The following is an 18760-nucleotide window of genomic DNA, read 5'->3' on the forward strand; positions in this document are numbered from 1 at the left end:
CAAATTCTGTTGTTGTAGCACTTGGCAAAGTGGAGGCTGGAAAGAGGAAGCTGCAGCATGCATCCCCAAGACACACTACATTTGTGGGGAATAGAAGGGATGCCCGGAAGGGAAGAATGACTGAAATGTTTTATTTCCAAAGTCTTTATGCATCTCTGGCATTCCTGTGCTTTCTGGGCAGAAGGCTGGGGTTAGAATAGGCACTTATTTTCTTGCTGCTCATTTTCTTTTTTAATTCTTGCCCCACTGACCCAAGCTCCAGTGTGCAGGGGCCTGGCCCAGCAACGTCTTAGGCGTTAGTTTGCCCTGAGCTGATCTGTTCTCCAGCAGCCTTGGGCTGTCCACTAGTGAAACTTGCCTGTGGTGTCCATGGGGGGTGTTTGCACCCAAATGTATGATGGGGTCTGTTCTGCAGGGCTCTGACCTTGTCCCCTCTGGGGGAACACCGCAGCGGGTTCCCTGTTGAAGGCTGTTGCGCCATGTCACTTGGGGAAGGAGCTGTTCCTCACCTCTTTCTGCAGCAGATGCCCTTCCAGAACTACACGCTGCCATCCTCATCATTTCAGCTGCTTCTGTGCAGCTATCTGGAGGGACAAAGATGACCCTTGGACACCAGTATCCCTTCTTCCCTGTTCTATGGGGAATTACATTGCAAGAAACACATGATAAGATCTGGTTGGGGAGGTGTGCTGGGAACGGGGAGATGAGGCTGAGCGTTCCCTGTGTTCCTGTCCCCTATTGCTGAGGTGTGAAAGGACTGCTCTTGTTCTGCAGGAGCCCTGAACGTCCCTGTGCCTGCTCCCAGCTCATTGTGCTGGGCACCAGATGGGGTTTGGTCCCAGGCTGTCACCCTTGTCCACGTGTAATGGGCTGCAGCACACCAGCACGCAATGGTGTTAACTCACCTGATCTCCAAACTTTTCCTGCTTCTGAGGGCTTTAACGAGAGACACAGCTGGGGTTTTATATTAAAGTTGAGTTTGCAAATGGCTCTTAGGGCTCTTGTGTGGGCTTTGTGTGCTCTGGCAGCAGGTAACGGACTGGGCTGGCCTTGCTTTGTCCCACTAGCAATAGGTCTCTTGAGGGTGCGTTTTGCAATTAGCACGGAGTAGGCGCGTGTTTTTCAGGTGAGTGGATTTGAGATGTTCCCCAACCCCGTGAGACTTCACGCAGCAGGACCAGGGGGGGTGTCTGCCTCCGGCTCCGTGCTGGGAGCCGCAGCCAGTGAATGCTGGGGCTGTCTGTCGCCAGTTTCAGGAAGGCAGGAGCGGCCTCCCCCCTCGCCCTCAGTCTGTCCGTCCGTCTGTCTGTCCGTCCATCTGCGGGAGCGCCGGTCCCCCCGCGGGCGCTTGTCCCTGGAGCGTGTCGGTCCGTGCACTGTGCCTTCAAATGTACATTTTTAAAAGGGACTTGAATTGCCTTTTCCTGGAAGCGGGACTGGGCGGTGTGAGGCGAGGCCTGGCTCTGCCCTCAGCCGGGCCTTCTGTTTTTTTTTTACTTGTATACTGAGATCCAATAATCTGTATAAAACTATTTTGATGTCCACTTGGGTTGTCTTGTTTTTCCTATAACGGGCAGTGGGGGCTCGGGGCTGGAAGGGGAACCGGGCACCGGGGCCGGCGCCTCCCGCCCGCTAGTCGGCCATGGACGGCGAGCGGCGGGGCGAGAAGCCGCCCAGCCGCTGGGGGGCGCTGCAGGGGGAGGTCCGCCCGTCCCGTCGGGCGCCGCGCCTTCAGGAAGACGCTCTGGCCCGTCCTTCTCGGCGGCGCGGTCTCGCCGGGCCGCGGCTGACGTTGGATAACAAAGATGGCGGCGGGAAGCAGCAACTACTGGGAAGGCGAGTGGGGCCTGAGGGCGGCGGGGAAGGGGCGGCTGCGGGTCCGCGGGGCCCCTCCCGGGGCACAGCCCGGCCCGGGCACGGCGGAATCGCCGCCGGTTCCCTCTGCACGCCTCCGGGGGGGGCCGGCGCCGCCTAAGCCCGGAGGCTGCGGTGGCCCCGTCGGCCCCTCAGCCATGAGGCGTCGGTGCCCGGCGAGGAGGCCCCGGGGCCCGCGGTGAGGGAGGCGATACCCTGCGCCGAACCCTCCCGGTCGTGGGGGACAGGGCCTGAGGGTGTCCAGCCGGGAAATCCCCATTTCAGCGTGGGGAGCTCCCCTATCTGCGAGGGCCCCCCCTTCTCTGTGGGGTTCCCCTCTCTGGGGCTGTGAGTGGTCTCTGCTTGAGAGCACCTGGTGGAAACGCGTGTCCCCCCCCTGCTGAAGGCGTGGGGTCACCGTGCGGGTTTGTGACGCTTCCCCCGCTCTGGGCCGCCCTGTGCAGATCTCAGGAAGCAGGCGAGGCAGCTGGAGAACGAGCTGGACCTGAAGCTGGTCTCCTTCAGCAAACTCTGCACCAGCTACAGCAGCACCCGAGACGGAAGGCGCGACAGGTATAGGTACTAGCCCATTTCTTTATGTTTTAAACGCTGCTTGTGGTACTTTGATCGTTTTTATAATTTGCTGAATGCTAGTCCCACCTGTGGCTTTTATGCCGAGCTTCTTAGAAGCTCCTTTCAGCACTTCTTCATGCTGCGATGCTGGTGTTGATCTTGAGGTAGTATTGAGCGATATTGGCAAGTGAGTCAGAAAGGTGTGTGGGCTGCAGTGGTGCATCGTGAGAGCTTACATGGCACTCGGGGAAGCTGAATTTAAACTTCAGTCTGTAACTGCGGAGTTAGTGTGTGAACTAATGAGATGGCTTTTTAATGCTTGCTACTTGTAGCTTATTTTCCAGTTTTTCTTGTATTAAACTAGCAGGAGTTTTCAGGGACTTCAATACCTCACCTTTAGCCTTACACCTTTCAGGTGGTGTGGTATTTGTGATCTCTGTTTTAATGATAAGGGAACTGGAGTGCTGAGCAGCTGTGACTGATCCAAGGTTGCGTAGAGAACCAGCCCTCCCATTAGGAGGGGTAGCTGTTTCTTTCTGCCTTTCTCCTAAGATGGGCAATAATAGTGAGAGCTATATTTATATGTTTTTATATATGAACCAGATACATACATACGTCTGTTTATATATGTATGAATAGTTTCTGTTTGCTTTAGGCAGATTTATGTTTGACTGAAGAATTAGTCTGATAAAACTTTTCAAGTCTTTCTAGCTTATGGGCCAGAGTTGATGTCTTCCCTGGAGTTCCACAGCAGTAATTATTGACTTCTGTTGCTGTACACGACCTTTATAAACTGCCATCCTTTGCTTATTAACTGTAGGTTCTAACACTATGTATCAGTTGTACTGTGACTACTGTATGCACGTGTTGGTATTTTTTCTTTATTTTATTTGATAGTTGAATAATTGAATCAGTTTTGAAACTTTCCATGAATTTCTGGTACTGGAAGCCTGAGAGCGCCTCAAGAATGATCCTGTTACTCTTGAATCAGAGTCCTGGTCTCTCCCTTGTTTCTAGCTCTGTGCTGTTACTTGTGTAATCTATGTAATCTGGTTGTTCTGGTTATTTTTGCTGTCCTATGCAAAACTTATTTCTCTTACTCTAGTTATGGTAGTTTATCAAAGCAAAGAGTAGTCTCTGAAAGGTATTAGCTGTCATACATCTACAGGTTGTGCTTGTATTCTGTTGCTTATATATGATTCTTGTTGTGGTTTTAATTTATCTTAAAAAGCATAGGGAAGGTGTATTGTATGAAACTGTAATTGTGATAAATTGTGTGGTTTGTATTACTTTGCAGAACATCAACTGCTTAATAGGTCAGTGGGTTGTCCTAGCACTGTCTTACTAAGGTGTAATTATGTAGCTGGTGTAACATGCTAATAATGCAGTGCTCCCTCCTGCCAATAAATAAATAAATCAAGCTTAAAAGTTTGGCAGAGAAGGGCATTGGGACTAGACACATGCTGGTAGTGTTTGCTGTCAGGCAGATCTTCTAAGGAGAGGTTAAATTTTCCCCAAGTGATACTGTGTCATTAGCTCAGATAAGAGTTAAAGGCATGTATGGTAGGAAAATGTAGCTTTTCTGAGCTTAATTCATCTTTCTAGGAAACCTGGGTAGTGGAGCTTTCCAACACCTAACACTAATGTTTCCTTATTTCTTGCATTCATGAAAAGGTGATGTACTTTTCAGTAACTGCTCCTCCTCTTCTTCCTTAGCTCTGACACAACTCCTCTCTTAAATGGATCAAGCCAGGACAGAATGTTTGAGACCATGGCTGTGGAGATTGAACAACTTCTGGGAAAGGTAACTCAAGTTACTGTGGCTTTGCTTCAGTAGCATCTAGGAAATATTGTAGTATGAGTTTCTGTGATGAATGTTAGGAAATACTAGCGTGAGTGATAGACAGGAGTTTCTGAAGGTATGTGTCTGTCAGTAGAGGTAGCTGCTTCAACTTATGTGTTATAACTTTATTATAAAAATAAGCCATTTCATGTTTTGGATTGGGGTTTTTTTTTTTCCTTCCTCTAGCTTACTGGAATAAATGACAAAATGGCAGAATACACAAATAGCGCAGGAGTCCCGTCCCTGAATGCTGCACTGATGCATACGTTACAGCGTCACAGAGACATATTGCAGGTAGCAAACGCGTGTCCTTCTTGCTTTTATTTTGTTGCTTTGTTTGGAATAATTATTAGTAGTGCTGATATCACTTGCTTCAATGTTTTACCAGAACATTTAAATGCCACTGATCCCATCTCACTTTTTGTCTCTCCAGGCATTCCAATCAGTTAATACTTTGCATTAACTTCCAAGCGTTTTTGGTGTTGCTTTAATGAGTTGCTCTTGCATGTTATATTAGAGAACAGTTAACATTTTAAAAGTTGGTTGGATCTTGCTTAAGTATATTGTTTTGTTAAATTGATCTCACGATCCTCATTTTGGAGTAACTGTTTCATTACAGGATTATACGCATGAATTCCACAAAACCAAAGCAAACTTCTTGGCAATACGAGAAAGGGAGAATCTGTTGGGATCAGTACGAAAAGATATTGAGTAAGTTGTATTGTGTGTTACAGCAATGGCACGGGACTGTCCTTGGAGGGAGAAGGCGGCAGCTCTCCTGTAGGAGAATAGTTGATGTGACTTCTTCATCTGTGCTCTGAACAAAGCAAAAAACTTATTTGAATTGATGACTTTTATTAAGGTTGTGATAAGATTCTGGTTTGGTTTGTTGTTTTTTTAGCTGAAAAGGAATTAATGTTTTTAAAGTAAAACTATTATGCTATGCCAAATCACATTGTTAATATCCAGAACTTTTCAATTGGGTCAATTCAGAGTAACAAACATTACATGTATGTAAATCAGTTAGTATTGTCTCATGAAAAGCCTCTAGGAAAAATGTATTTCAACTCTTTATTATTTTTTACATTTTTAGATCATATAAAAGTGGGTCTGGAGTGAATAACAGAAGAACAGAACTATTCCTGAAGGAACACGAGCACCTTCGAAAGTACGTGTTATTTGTTTTTTACTTGTGTTGGAGCTGTCTAATTTCTCTGGGGGATGAAACAGTCTTAATTTCAAGTACGGGTGAAAGCTTTGTCTTTTTGTAGATACTGTCCACAATGAATGTCTTGCACTATGGATTGTGTGACAGCGTTGCTGCTTACGCAGCTGGATAAATATTCCTTGCTTGTGCTGACTGTGAAATGCATGTAGAAGGTAGTAGTCATGGTAGTTTTCAGTGATTTTGACTTTAGGATCTTGTCAGCACTAAGTGACATTTATATATTGTCTTGAGTGGGCTTTCGCAAGTCACCTGTGACTCAGACTTCATGCTTGGCCTCCTCTCTTCTTAAGAAAGTTAGATGCCTTTGCAGTATACTAACTGGGATAAGGGTTAGAAAACAAAACAGAAAGTCCCAATGACTTAGCTGTTTTTCCCGTTCTTATCCTTTATTTCTCAGAGTCACACGGAGAAGAACCTTTTTTCCTTTTGTTTCTACTGAATGTGTACAAAAGGTGATGGAAGACACTAATTCCAAAATTACCTGTGCACTTAAATATTTGCAAATTGACTGTAGTTTATTGGCCAAGATAACAAGGAAATAGAAAGCACTTTCTTTTTATTCTTGTTGAGGGGGCATTAGATTATGAATAAGTAGGTGCTTTTTGTGTTCCCCGTTCAGCAAAAGCAGCACACTTGGAAGAGCGAGCTCTGGAAGGTTCATGTTTTCTGGATAGTTAAGAAGTAGCACTGATCATGGCTCTGTGTTCTTGACTGTAGTCGTGCTAAACTTCAATCTTACACCAGAGGGCAGGCTTTCATTAAAAAAAATAAATAAAAAATTACCTGTGGCTTTCTCAAATGTGCTTTCTTAAGATAACTTAAACTTCTAGCCAGGACTACACAAAACGCTTTTACAGGAAATTAAACCCAGATTTTTCGATTGTGGCTTACCACCGCTTTATCCTCAATTGTCTTTAGTGTCTTTAAACCTTAGAAATAAATTAATTTAAAACTTGAATTATGATCAGGAAATATAAAGATTCCAGGAAAAACCTCCCAGTCTTAATATTTTGGAGGTGAGTGTTACCTGAAATGTTGTTCTTTGAAGAATCAGTATCAGTAAACTGGATTCCTTCTAGCTGTCGTATTTGGGTTTTTTTGGTTTTGCTTTGTTTTTTTTTTATTGGAGGGGTAGTAAATACTTTTATACATTTGGCATTATGTTAAAGAAAGCTACAAATAAAATATTTCTGGAGTTGTAAAATCTGGAAAACTGATATTCCTCTGGGTGCACTATTTTAAAAGTTTGAAATGAGAGGAAAACTTAAAACATCTTGCAGATCTCTTCAGAATTTGAGCCTAGCGTTTGCTGAGGCATTGATTACCCTGATCTTGTTAAACATACAAAACTCTCAAGTATGTTTTTAGGATAAAAATGCATGAAAAATAGAATTAAATAAGGCAGTTTCAGAAACAGTTAAACCATCTTCTAGGTGATTATTTGGAAATGTCAAGACTTAAAAAAAACAACAACTAAACCCCACAACACTGAGAAAAAGAAAACAAGAAATAAGTGTGATTTGTGAATCTTGAGAAAAACAGAGCCAAAACTAATCATGGAATACTACTGCAATGTGGAGATAACTGTGTTTGAAGAAATCTGGTGTAGAAGCGGAAGACAACCTTGGCGAGAAATCAAAGCTTGCAAGATGTTCAAAACTTTAGAACTGAATATCAGTAAGCTCAGAAATAGATACTGGCAGAGGAAATTATTAGAGAGTTTCAACATACTTGTCTTCAGAGAATGCAGTTAATGAGCTATTAATGCCAAAACGCTGTAAAAGCTAGCAAAAAGTCCCAAGAAATCACCAGGAGCTGGCAGATGATACCAAACATGCTCCTACGATAAGCTGAGAAGCTTTGTGCGAGTCTTCACGCTGTATATTTGCAGTGCAGTAAATCGCGGTGCTAGACTAATTGATAGAGCTACATGATAAATATACATACATTGTCACAAAGACACAACAGTAAAAATTCAAATGTATTTTTAGTGAAGTTGTGAAACCTATGAAAAGAGCTTGAAGAATGGAGATGGGAACATAAACTTTGCAAGAGCATTATTACATGCTGCAGAGTAATGAAATAATGCCACAGGAATAATATATTTGTATCGAATATCAGAGCATTCACTTGGTCTTGACCCTGCTTAATTTATGATATTAAGTACTTTAACCTATTACGTATTTATTCTATAATCTGGTAACAGAGAATGTATGAGCTATTACCCCGCTGCAGAGAACCAGACTCATCTGTCAGCCTTTTTTCTTTACGCGTTACCATGTGAGGGCAGGAGAAGCGGAAGCTTGAGTTTACTCTTGGCGGTGTTTTCCATGAATGTTCTTTAAAAAGCCCGCTGGCAGCTCGGGGCTGTATTGTTTGTGGTGGTATCTCACTGGGGAGTAAGAGGAGGAGAGCCAAAAAGCTCTTTTCTGGGAGGGACTTTGGATAGACCTCTGCTTTTTGCCTAAATTTTTATTTTTCTGTTGTATTTTGAACATCTTTTCTTCTAGAAGGACTAAGAGTGAAGGAGAGTCTTTCCGTGTTAATTTTACATTTGTAGGTAACCGTAAAAAAGGAGAGGAGATAAAATAAATCTGTGAGTACAAAATTTTGATGAATAAAAGCATCCCCCGTATATATATTAAGCACCAAGGGAATGACAGGAGCTGAAGTGCTGTGCAAACCCTTGCTACGCCTGTAATAGATAAACCTGCTGTCCATTAAGCCGTGAAGATCCTGGATCCATTTGGATTCACTTTCCTGGGGTGGGGCTGCTGCTGTGTCAGTGCTGCTGGCACACACGTGCGTGCGCTCCCACGTTAGGATCATGGTGGTGCCAGGGCAGCCTTGGGGCTGGGAGTGTGCAGGGCTCCGTGCTGATGCACCCTGGTTCTGGGAGGGTTAGAGAAAGCATATCCTATTCTCTTTTTGTCTGGAAGCTTCACTGCTGGTTCAATTCATTTTATAAATCAGCTGATGCTGAGTTTTATTAGGAAAGGAGATTTGTCTAGAGATTTCTTGTCTGTGGATAAGAGCCATAAAGTTTCCAAGTCACTCAGTTTCCTACTTAATTTCTATACCGATAATTCAAGGATAGTTTTACCTACCTCTGGAAAGAAAAACAATGATGCCTAATTTTTTAATGAAAATTTTGACACCTGTTAATTGAAATGAGGCTGGAAGACAGGTCTTGTTGAATATTGATGCCCTATTAATACTTTTACCTAATACCTCAGATCTTTTGGCATGTCAGATGGTTAAGGAAATGTCAAATCCAGCACGATCATGTTTGCAGTTGATTTTTGAATGCTTGTTTTCTCTGGTCTGTGCCATTCAGTAAAGTGTTTGTCTCATCTTTTCTGTTGGTGTGCTTTTGGCCAGGGAGGTAAACAAGTCATCCTTTTTCTTTTAATACTGTTTTCCATCTAAAGAAAACAATTTTGATGAATAGATCTAGCTTGGCATTTTAAAAACTGCCCTGAAAAGTGCTGCCTCAGAGGAAAGAGTCCTGTCAACTTAGTGTTTGCCCTGAGAAATTTTGCAGTTATTGATGAGTTACAGCCTATGTCAGCAAAGAAGGAACTAATGTGTTTGATTAAATTTGCAATATTTGTGTATGCGAGTGAAAATTTCCCTTGTGTTGGTACTTGCATTGGATGTGGATGATATCATATGAGGTGATACTGATGAATTTGTGTAAAAATTGATGAAGGCTTCGAAGCTTTAGATAGAAATTACAGATTTTATTACCTACGATGAATTCCTCATAAAACTAGATGAAAACTAGACCACTTAGCGGGCGTCAGCATTTGCTGTAGTAGATTTGTTCTCTCATTGTAGAGCCAATATGTGACTGTTCCTTTATTACTCAGCTCCCATGCTCAAAAATTAGACATTTGTCCTTCTCCAAAAGAAGTGGCTGGTGGTGAAGCCAGGTGCCTGTGCTGGTATCATGAGCTTTATTTTTAATTATTGTCAGACTGCGTGTTCCTGGTGAGTGTTGCTGTGCAGACTATCAGTCTATCCAATAAAAAATTTTTCAGCTCAGGGTATCAGGTGTAAGTGATGCAGGTAGATGAGATGAACCTGCTCAAAGTGTTCAGGCTTGTTAGGAACACAAAACACCCTTGTGTGTCTTAAAATGTGTAGCACTGGGAACAGAGAGGGTGGGGGTGCCAGAGCAGGTGGGTGAGAAACTTTGAAGGACAAAAGGAGGAGAGCAAACAAATCAGAGGGATGGGTTCCACATGTGAAAGGGAAAAGAGAAGTGAGCAAAAGAAATAACAGGAACCTGCAGCAGTTGTGTAATGGTGCTATTAATAATACATAACTGATTCGTGGAGATGATTAGGATAAATTAATGTTCGTGCAGTACTTCATATATGTGAAGTAGTCTGGAGTACTAAATATTTTTATTACTATTATTAGTGCATTTCATTTTTCAGCAGAACTATTTCAAATTTCCTGTTGTTGTTTGGGCAGAAATGGCCACATTCAGTAGAGAATAATCACCAGGAAACTGCTTTCAAACTTTGTTCATAGTACAGTCCAGCTCTTAAGAAAGGGAGTGACTTGTTGACCATTTTTCCTCTAAATGCTGATGTTGCTTACAATTTTTCACTTCAGTACTGATTTACAGGGAGAAGTCAGCTTAATGAAATGCTGACATACCTTACAGGGGTTTTGTTTACAGGTGTGGTGATCTTTTGGGAAAAAGCTACCAGTTGTAAACCTTAATTTAATTTCCTTTTCTTTGTTATTCTTGTTCTCTGCTCCGCACACCCTGATTTCCATTTAGTGTGCTGATGCTGCTCAGGTTCCTGTGGATTTCAGTGGACCTTCAGTATTGGATTAAAACCAGGGAACTGCTGTTGTCTCCTCTCCATCCCCTCCCTCACTTCCAGTTGCAGGGGGACTGCCCAGATGCCTGGGCAGTTACTGTTCCAGCTGACAGATGGTTCACCACTGCATCTCCTTCATCTTCTCTTGGAAAGAAAAAGATTGTAGGAAAAACAGCTAATTCACCAATTCCTTTTTCCTTCCCAAGGTAGTTGGGGAAGCAGCAGGGAGGGAGGAGTGTGATAAACCTCTTCCCTGGGTGCCGGTTGGCTGCCTGCTCTGCAGCTTTAGAACTGCTGAGCTCCACTTTACGCAGGCCCAATAAGGTTTGGTTTGTTTTTTTTTTAATTGCAAAACTAAATTAAGCTAATTTTTTGTTCATCTCACAGCAGAATGTGGTGTTCTTGTCACTCCGTTCTCTTAATTTTAATACATATTTTAAATGAAGCAGCCCTTGATAATGAATAATTTTCTCTGCTTTATAACAGTTATGAACAAAACAAAGCAGATCTGCTGTGAAAGGACGGTCCATGCTGTCCATGGCCTTGGTTTGGAGCGTTTGCCAAGAAGCACCGAGTACGGTGTAATTTGGCTGCGGACTTGCTGTGCAGTAACCGAAGGCTGCAGCACTTTGTCTGTTGAACTGGAAGATACAGTGCAAGGAGAGATTGAGGAATCTGGGTTAAAATGTTTCTCTGCTGGCCACTAATTGCAAGAGCTCTGGCAATAGTGTGTCGCTGTTTTCCCAAGTGCCATTGACTTGGTTTTTTTTGTTTCTGGAATAAGGAATTTTGGGAAACTATTGCATTAAAAGTGTGTGCTAGTGGCTAAGTGAGCCAGTGAGAATGACTGCGGTAATTACCTTAGTGACTGACTTACCACTGAATATCCATAACACGGACTTTTTGGATAGGGATATATGCTCTGTCTGAGTGGCAGCACAAATAAAATGGTTTTCAAGGGAAGGTTTTGAACAAAGGCGGATTTTTGGTAGTGCAAAAGCTTACTTAAAGATGCACAACGAGTTGTACTGTAATCCTGTTTCAAAATACGATCTGGTTTTCTCTTTCTGCTTTGTCTCCTATTGCTGCAGAGTTTTCTCAATTGCAGTTACGCATCAGCGATTCTTCCCTTTAGCCTTATATCTGCATGGAACTGAATGGGTTTTATTTCCAAGGCTGCTGGCAGAACCTCTGTGTCTTGAAGATCGGTGGCAGAATGACACAAGGCCATTTCATAAGTAGTTGGATCGGCTTCCCCTGTAACAGTCCCAGACTGAATACTAGACTTGGGCATATCATATACTTAACTACAACACCAGACTGAGCACAACTTAACCTTTTTCTGTATTTTAATAGTAAATAATTCTTGATGAGGGAGACAGTTCATGTCTTCCGGAAAAAAGGAACTTCACTGCTTATTACGTGACTGTAATTATATGACTGTATGAGCAAGTTATTGAAGTAGTTTAATGAGAATTTGGGGAGATTCAAAGCTTGCAGGCAGTGAAGGAAGATGCTCTCCTGGGTATCGTTATTATTTATAAATAACTTAATAAAAGAGCATGAAAATCAGCCAAGCATTTCAGGATTTAAAAGAGGTTTTCCCTCTAAAAATAGCTTGAGCTTCATTAGAGTAAAATCAACTAGTGCTTTTCATCTTCCTGTGCTGTATTTAGGACTTACAAAAACAAACCTACCCCAAAACACTAAACCAAAGATTATATTCATCTCTTGAGGGTTATTTGCATGTTTTCCTTATGGTTGGATTGCTTTAAAAAAATACTGAAATCAATGATTTCCCTGACATTGATGACCATTGTGATGTTTTTACACCTCAATATGTCTATAAATGAGTATTTGAAGAAGGAGTGGGGGAACAAAACCAACAAATCCAGCAGACATACATGCATAACCTACTTTTGGGGACTGCATTTGTAACTTCCAGTACAAAATCGAATTATCCAGTTGACAAAGGATGCAGTCACACAGGTGTCAGCATTAACCACCTCAAACGCATTGTTTGCTTTTCATGTGTATAAAATGTGAAGGTTTATGCATGAACTTCCATGTACCCCCAGGAAAGAGGCTGCAGAAACTGTCCTAGGTCTTTTTGAAGGTCTGCAGAAAATAAAGAGCAAGCCCTCGGAACACAGATTACCTGAATATATCACGGAAAAAGGGTGGTTGGGACTAAAACTCTGCTCTGGTTCTGGGCTTTACCCTAGAAACAGCACCATGGCCTTGATTTGGGGAGAGGGAGGGATATAAAACCACATTTCAAACTTCAGAGCTCTGTGTTTGCTTCTGAAGTTTCTTGCTGGTTTCAGAAATAAACAAGTCAGTGATGCATGTTTTATTTGTTTTTAGCTTTCCTTTCAACACTGTTTCTTAACTAGGACAGCTCCCCCCTCCCTAGGTCTGTATTGAAATTAAGACTTTGACAAGTACTGAAATCATAAATCCTTCTTACATGGGTTGGTTCTGAAAAATAGGTGCGTCTTTTGAACAGAATCAACAACTGCAGTTCTACAGAATTTCTCTTGTGGAATCTGAGAATCACTTATTCTAATGCAGCATGTCGGGTTTTTTGTTGGCATGGCCATGAACTTTCCTCTTCTTTAAGGCCAGAAGTGCTGGTTCATTATTTGCTATTGGAACCTCCTGTACAAACCAGCTGTTGAATTTAATTTGATGTGTATGGGTATGTTAAATAGGGGTTATTTCCATTTTTCTCAAATACAGGAGTGTACCTCTGGAAAGTTACCATATTACTGTATAAATGTCGTTCTTGAGTTTATTTAATTTGAACCTCTGTACTAATGCATCACAATGAGGTTCTCGTCATTCTTGGCTGCTGTGTGGTAGGCTATGCAGATATCTTACTTTACCAGCGGTTTGATAAAAGGCGTTGACTCCCATCTGCTGAGGATACTTTCTATCAAATCCATGCTGGTAAGCAGGACTAGATCCAGATTCCCACTGAAGCCTGCCTGTTTTAGCCTGATAATACGATTTTCCTGAAAACCTTTCAAGGACCTTAGTTTTGTTGTCAAGTGAAAGATGGAGAGTGCTTTCCTCTCACTTGAGAGACTTGTTTACACTGAGTATAGTCACACTTCTGGAAGAATGCAGCTTGTTCACTCTTAGATAAAAAGACAAGCCTAAGAACGCAGTGAAATTGGGTCAGAAGAAAAATGTTGAGATCTTCATCCGTTAAGGAACTGCATCCTGAATTTGGATTGTAGATGGTTTAAATGCAGTGTGCACTTCAAATTTTGAACCACAGGTGTTCATTATATTGTATAGTTAACTATGCAACTTTATGAATAATTTTCTGAAACTTAATAAACAGGCAGGTAGATAGTTGTACCATTAGGTACTGTGGCCAAGCCCTGGATGAAAGCCATACAGCTTTCTGCATCTACCAAACAAGCCCTCAAAACCACAGCAGGTGAAAATGCAGTTAGGAACCAGAACGCATTTCTATCAACGTGTATTTTAGGGTTTTGTACTAAATTAAAATTGAGTTCTCGTCCCAGGGATAACTCTCACTTCATTTCTGTGTTAGCTTCGCTGGAAATAAAAAAGATATTAATTACAAAGTTGTTTATATGATGGGGCTTTTCTGGAAGACATTCCCCGTTGTGTTCTCTTTTGATGACTTAGGAATGTGTGAGCAGTAGAACAATTTTTTTAGCTTTGTCTAGCTTTAATCAAAAACCACTGAGCTAGAAAAGTGTCACAATATCTTTTTGTTACAGTGCAGATTATGAACAGCTTGTGTTTCTTGTAAATTGTGCATCTATCTTGTCTGTGTGTGCCCAACAAATCAGTAATGGCAGGTCATCTTGGTAAAGCTCATTTTTCATCAGATCAGTGTTGGGTATCAAAGGCAGTGTTGCTTGGTTTTGAGGGCTTTTTCCCTTTAGTTAAAGGTATAATCTAAATTATATGTTTTAAACCAGACGAAATAATGAAACCGGCACTCCTGCTGGATGCTAGTTCTGTATACGGCATGTAAAATTTGAGGAAATGCCGATATAGTCCATTAGTAAGTTACTGGAATTGTTCTGACAGTTGTGGTTACTGATAATGACTTACAGTAAGGCTTGCCCTTCTCAGTTCATTTAACTTTGTTCCTATGGGTAATATGGAGCAATTATATGGGAGGGTCAATCTATCCAGGAACTTTCACAACCATGAAGAGAGATCCTCTAGAAACCTCATTATGTCGCTGGTGGTGCCATCCTGGCATTGGGTTTATGCTTACTAATAGGCAACCAGCTGCTGCGCTTCATTTAGAAGATACGAGCTGTTTTCATTTTAAGTTTTTAACTGCGTTCTTTGGGTAAACCATGTACTGCAGATTATTGAGAAGGCTCTTATTTCCTTATAGATTAGTTTTAAAGGAAGAAGTATTGCCGTTGCTCACCCTCTTGGGACTCTCAAACATCAGGCACTCTCCCCAGTAGCCTTTCTATGTGCCAAAGAGCTTTCTTGGCTAACTCCTCTTTTTGCAGAAACATTTCTTTCACTCTGTTGATAATTCCCATGGAGTTCAGTGGAGGTGCAGACTGTACCCTTTGGAAATCCAGGAGAAACAACCTGTTGGTGTTCTTAGACGTGGGAAGGTGGATCTCTGTGTTCAGGGATCTCCCCGCAAAGGGAGAGCATCCTTTAGTATTAGCTTGCATCCTTTAAATTGTTCTTTAAATTGAATTAAGACAGTTAGTATTTTCATTGGTTGCTGTGCATGTGTAGCCATGTTTACAGATGTTAGACAGCTGCAAAGAAAGTACTTGAGTACTTATGTTAGCTTATCATAAGTCCAAATTGTTGGAATTAATAAACTGTTGAGATATTTACTTAGTGATGTAGGTAAGAGTCCAATGTTTAGTGAATTTTGTGTCATAGGATTGCAAGTTGGAGAGAATAAGTTTCCCCAACAACAACCATCAGCTTATTTTCATGGAAATCCTTTGTCAGATTCTTCCCTGCGGTGAAAAGCATACTTTTTTATTTTATTTTTTTTTATTTCTTCATACAAGGTACATGTGAACCATCTGGAAAGAAATTCAACACCAAATAATGTTGGTTAACTCCTGCCTGGAGCAGTGGATTATGTTCCAGTGCCTTTCATCTTAGATTTAACAAATTGCTTGCGTTGATCAAAAGCAACGTGATGTTGTGCTATTGTGCTTTTTATCCTTTTCCAATTTTGCAACTATTCTGCGTTCTTATTGAAGGAGATTAGTGAGTGTCAGACTCCCTAGTACCATGATCTGCAGAAATAAGCTTACTTACGTGTTTAGAGTTTGTAGGTGTGATGTTGTTAATAACGTGGTGTTCCTTTGGAGCAAATCTATACATTGACTTGATGCTCGTGTTTGTGCTGGTTTGTGTGTTTGGTTGTTCTAGGCTCTTATTTCATTTTGCCTACTGCGACAGAAAGCGTGAAAACATTGCCATCTCCTTAGCATCCAGATTTATGCTTTAATTAACATACAAAGGGAACCCACAAAAGATAGCAGTTTATGTCGGTATTTGAACCTTTCTCTGTTTTCAGAATGGTTTCTGTGGGCAAACTGTTCATCCCTGAAAATGCCCATTTTACCTCATCTCTTTGGTTTTGGCCAGCTAGCTCTTCTCATGCTGGAGATGTAAGATGGATGCTTCGTAGTCAAATATATTCCTTTTCCGCCCTGTGCTGTTGCACATTGTGCATTCAGAGCAGGTGCTGCTTCTGCTCTTCGATAAAAACACAGGAGCAAATTCTGTGGTGTCTGCAGAGCCCTCTTTTCTCTCTTTAGGTGTCATATACCCCAGGTATGTTTTATCTTGCCCAGCTCTTGTGTTGGGTCTCAGTCAATGAGGAGGCTTCTACACCAATTTTTGTCTTTATTAGCAACTGTAGGAGACTGTCCAAACTAGCTAAGCAGCTCCAGTGGAATTCACTCTTTCTTTGACACTAAATTCAATCAAGCTTGAGACAAGTCTTATAAAATCTAGAATGTCTTGTTTGTTACCACAGGAAAAAAAACCACTAAAGTGCTCTGCTTTACATTCTTCTACTTAAGTTTTTAAAGAGGTTAATGATCTTCCGAATTTTTTAGATGGTAAGGTACGTTGATGGCAAGCAGAAAAAACGAGTTGGAGCTGGGGTTTTTTTGTGTGTGCACAGTGTTTCTTCTACATATGAGTTGGGAATCATTAGGATGGAAATAACTGACTGCATGAGTCTGATTTGTTTCATCATAATTGTATATATGTAGTAGAGTATCAAGAATGATTTGCGATATTTGCATTCCCAGAAGCTCCATGTTGCCTGGTGATCCAGGACTGTGAAAATACAAAAGATTTATTGCAAGCAGTTTGAGAGAGCTGAGACTAGTGTTTGTTAAGAGAAAGAGCAAAGTAAAAATATTATTTCTGTAATTATTTTTTTAGGAAAGTAAGAAAATGGTTATCAAGTGCTATATTAGTTTGTTTTAAAGGGTTTTTTCCTAATCCTTTTAAATTATTCTTTGTGATAATACTGCCCTTAATTTCATCTGAAGGGTTTAAAGTGTGTTGTGAAATGAGTTGTGTGCAGATGAGTCTTTGCTGTCTCTTGTTTCTCTGACGAGTGCCTGTATTGGGTATCCAGCTAGTAAGTCAGCAGCAAATCTATGGATCTGGAAGAAGCCCAGTCCTCACCTAAGTAATCATCTGTATTACTGAATTTTAACTACTGGCATAGAGATTTGCTTTAAAAAACAACACACACACACCCCACTCCCCCCCCAAAATGCTTTCTTTAGTTGTAAAAGCTTGCTGTGATGATGGGCAGGCTTCTTCTCTATACTAGAGGCATATATCGCTTAATTTTTCCTTTGGATTAATTTACCTGTCTGCATATTTAAATGACAAACGGCACAATCTTTTCTGAAGACAGCAGTTGCACAGGGGCCTGATTATTTCATATGCATGACTGCTGCTGTTGGATTTGTGCCATTTATTACAGTAGGTGATTGCCTCAGCATCTTTCAGTGTTTCTTTCGTATAGCATTTTTAAATGGCTTTGTCAAAGTGCCATCTGTCTCGACAGGTGAAAATGCATAGCTTATTGAAACAGATGGCAAATCAGATTAATATTGCCCAGAACCATCATTTCCTTGCTTGGATGTTCATAAGATAATGTCCACTGGATTTGTTGTGCTTGCTTGGAAAGCAGAAGAACAAAATCAAGAGGGTTTTTTTTTTTTTTTAAGAGCCTCTTTTTGTAGTGTTTTGAATGTGTAATTTAATCAAAATTACCTCTTTCAATGCTGTTTTTTATTCTGTGAAGCAGTTGAAATAAGCATTATTCATAGTTGTGAGAACAACTTCTATTTGTGTAAAGCAAGTTATTAATAGTCTGAGATCTGCAAACTTCCCTTGGGTCTCTGGGCCCTGTTGTACTTTGTGTTCCTCATCTTCCTTAACTCTGACTGTTACTTTCTATGGTTATGAACTTCAAAATGCTGAAGCAACTGCTTGCTTCTGTTTGGGTATCGCTGTAAGTCAACGTTACTATCGGTATTTGCCAAGAACTTTGAAAGACCTTAAGAGATGCTGTATGAGTGTGTGTTGCTGCCTTTAGGAAAGCCTCTAGCATCTGCTTAAACCGAACTTTTGCAGGAAGTCCTAAACTTAACATAACTCTGAAGGATTCTGATGTGCAGATTTTTACCATAAAATGTTCCTGCTCACGCTACCCTTACCAAAATTTCAGTGAATGTCATTGCCATTTTCTGCTGAGGTTTGTTCACCTGCTTTCAAGTAGAGATGTTTTTGGAAATCCACTCAGGGCCATCAAAAGCTGCTGCTGCTTGGGGTGGGAAGAACATACTGGAAGTTGTGTTTAGTACATCTGAGTGCTTCCCAGCTATTTATTTAAGACTGTAAGAGTTCAGTCTGCCCTTACCTAAACATCAGTCATTCTGAAGAAAATTCATACGCATCTCATCCTTTTAAATAGTTGGGATGACCTCTCTGTAAATAGAGAAATATTGATTTTGTGACTTCGGATGCCTGTTAAATGCCTTGTGTTGGCATTTGCATCTAATGTCTGTGTTTGTTGGTATTGAGCACTGCTTATTACTGGTTTTATACTTTTTTTATTAACTTCTGCATGTCATCATATTACAGGTAACTGTTTCCAGGGTTTCTTTTTATATGTGTGCATACATGCATACATATATGAAAAATAATGCAGTATAATATAATTGAATTTGCTTTTAAATACTTTTGTGTTTACGTCTCTGATTAAGTAATAAAACTGCCTATCTAGAGCTTTCTCTAACATAAAAAGCAGTTAGTGTCTCTGCTGCAAATGGGCAAGACTAATTTTCTGTGCCGTGAAAACCTTGGAGAACATCCTAGTTCACTTAAGGTCTCTGA

General features: G+C 41.2%; 1 protein-coding gene across 2 annotated transcripts in view; it reads left to right on the plus strand.

The window, feature by feature from the left end:
• The first annotated feature begins 1777 nt into the window (after positions 1-1777).
• The window catches only part of GOSR1 (golgi SNAP receptor complex member 1), a 33682-nt gene continuing 16699 nt past the window's right edge, over positions 1778-18760 (plus strand). Inside the window, exons 1-6 of one of the 2 annotated variants that reach the window (XM_074160574.1) lie at positions 1778-1836; positions 2319-2433; positions 4144-4231; positions 4457-4564; positions 4890-4981; positions 5364-5438. In XM_074160574.1, the coding sequence (XP_074016675.1) occupies positions 1806-1836; positions 2319-2433; positions 4144-4231; positions 4457-4564; positions 4890-4981; positions 5364-5438 (509 nt within the window). In that variant the 5' untranslated portion in view covers positions 1778-1805. The remainder of the gene's footprint in view (positions 1837-2318; positions 2434-4143; positions 4232-4456; positions 4565-4889; positions 4982-5363; positions 5439-18760) is intronic. The other variant, XM_074160576.1, reaches the window with a different exon arrangement.

This window comes from Numenius arquata, chromosome 18, assembly GCF_964106895.1.
Source record: "Numenius arquata chromosome 18, bNumArq3.hap1.1, whole genome shotgun sequence".
Taxonomy (NCBI): Eukaryota; Metazoa; Chordata; class Aves; order Charadriiformes; family Scolopacidae; genus Numenius; species Numenius arquata.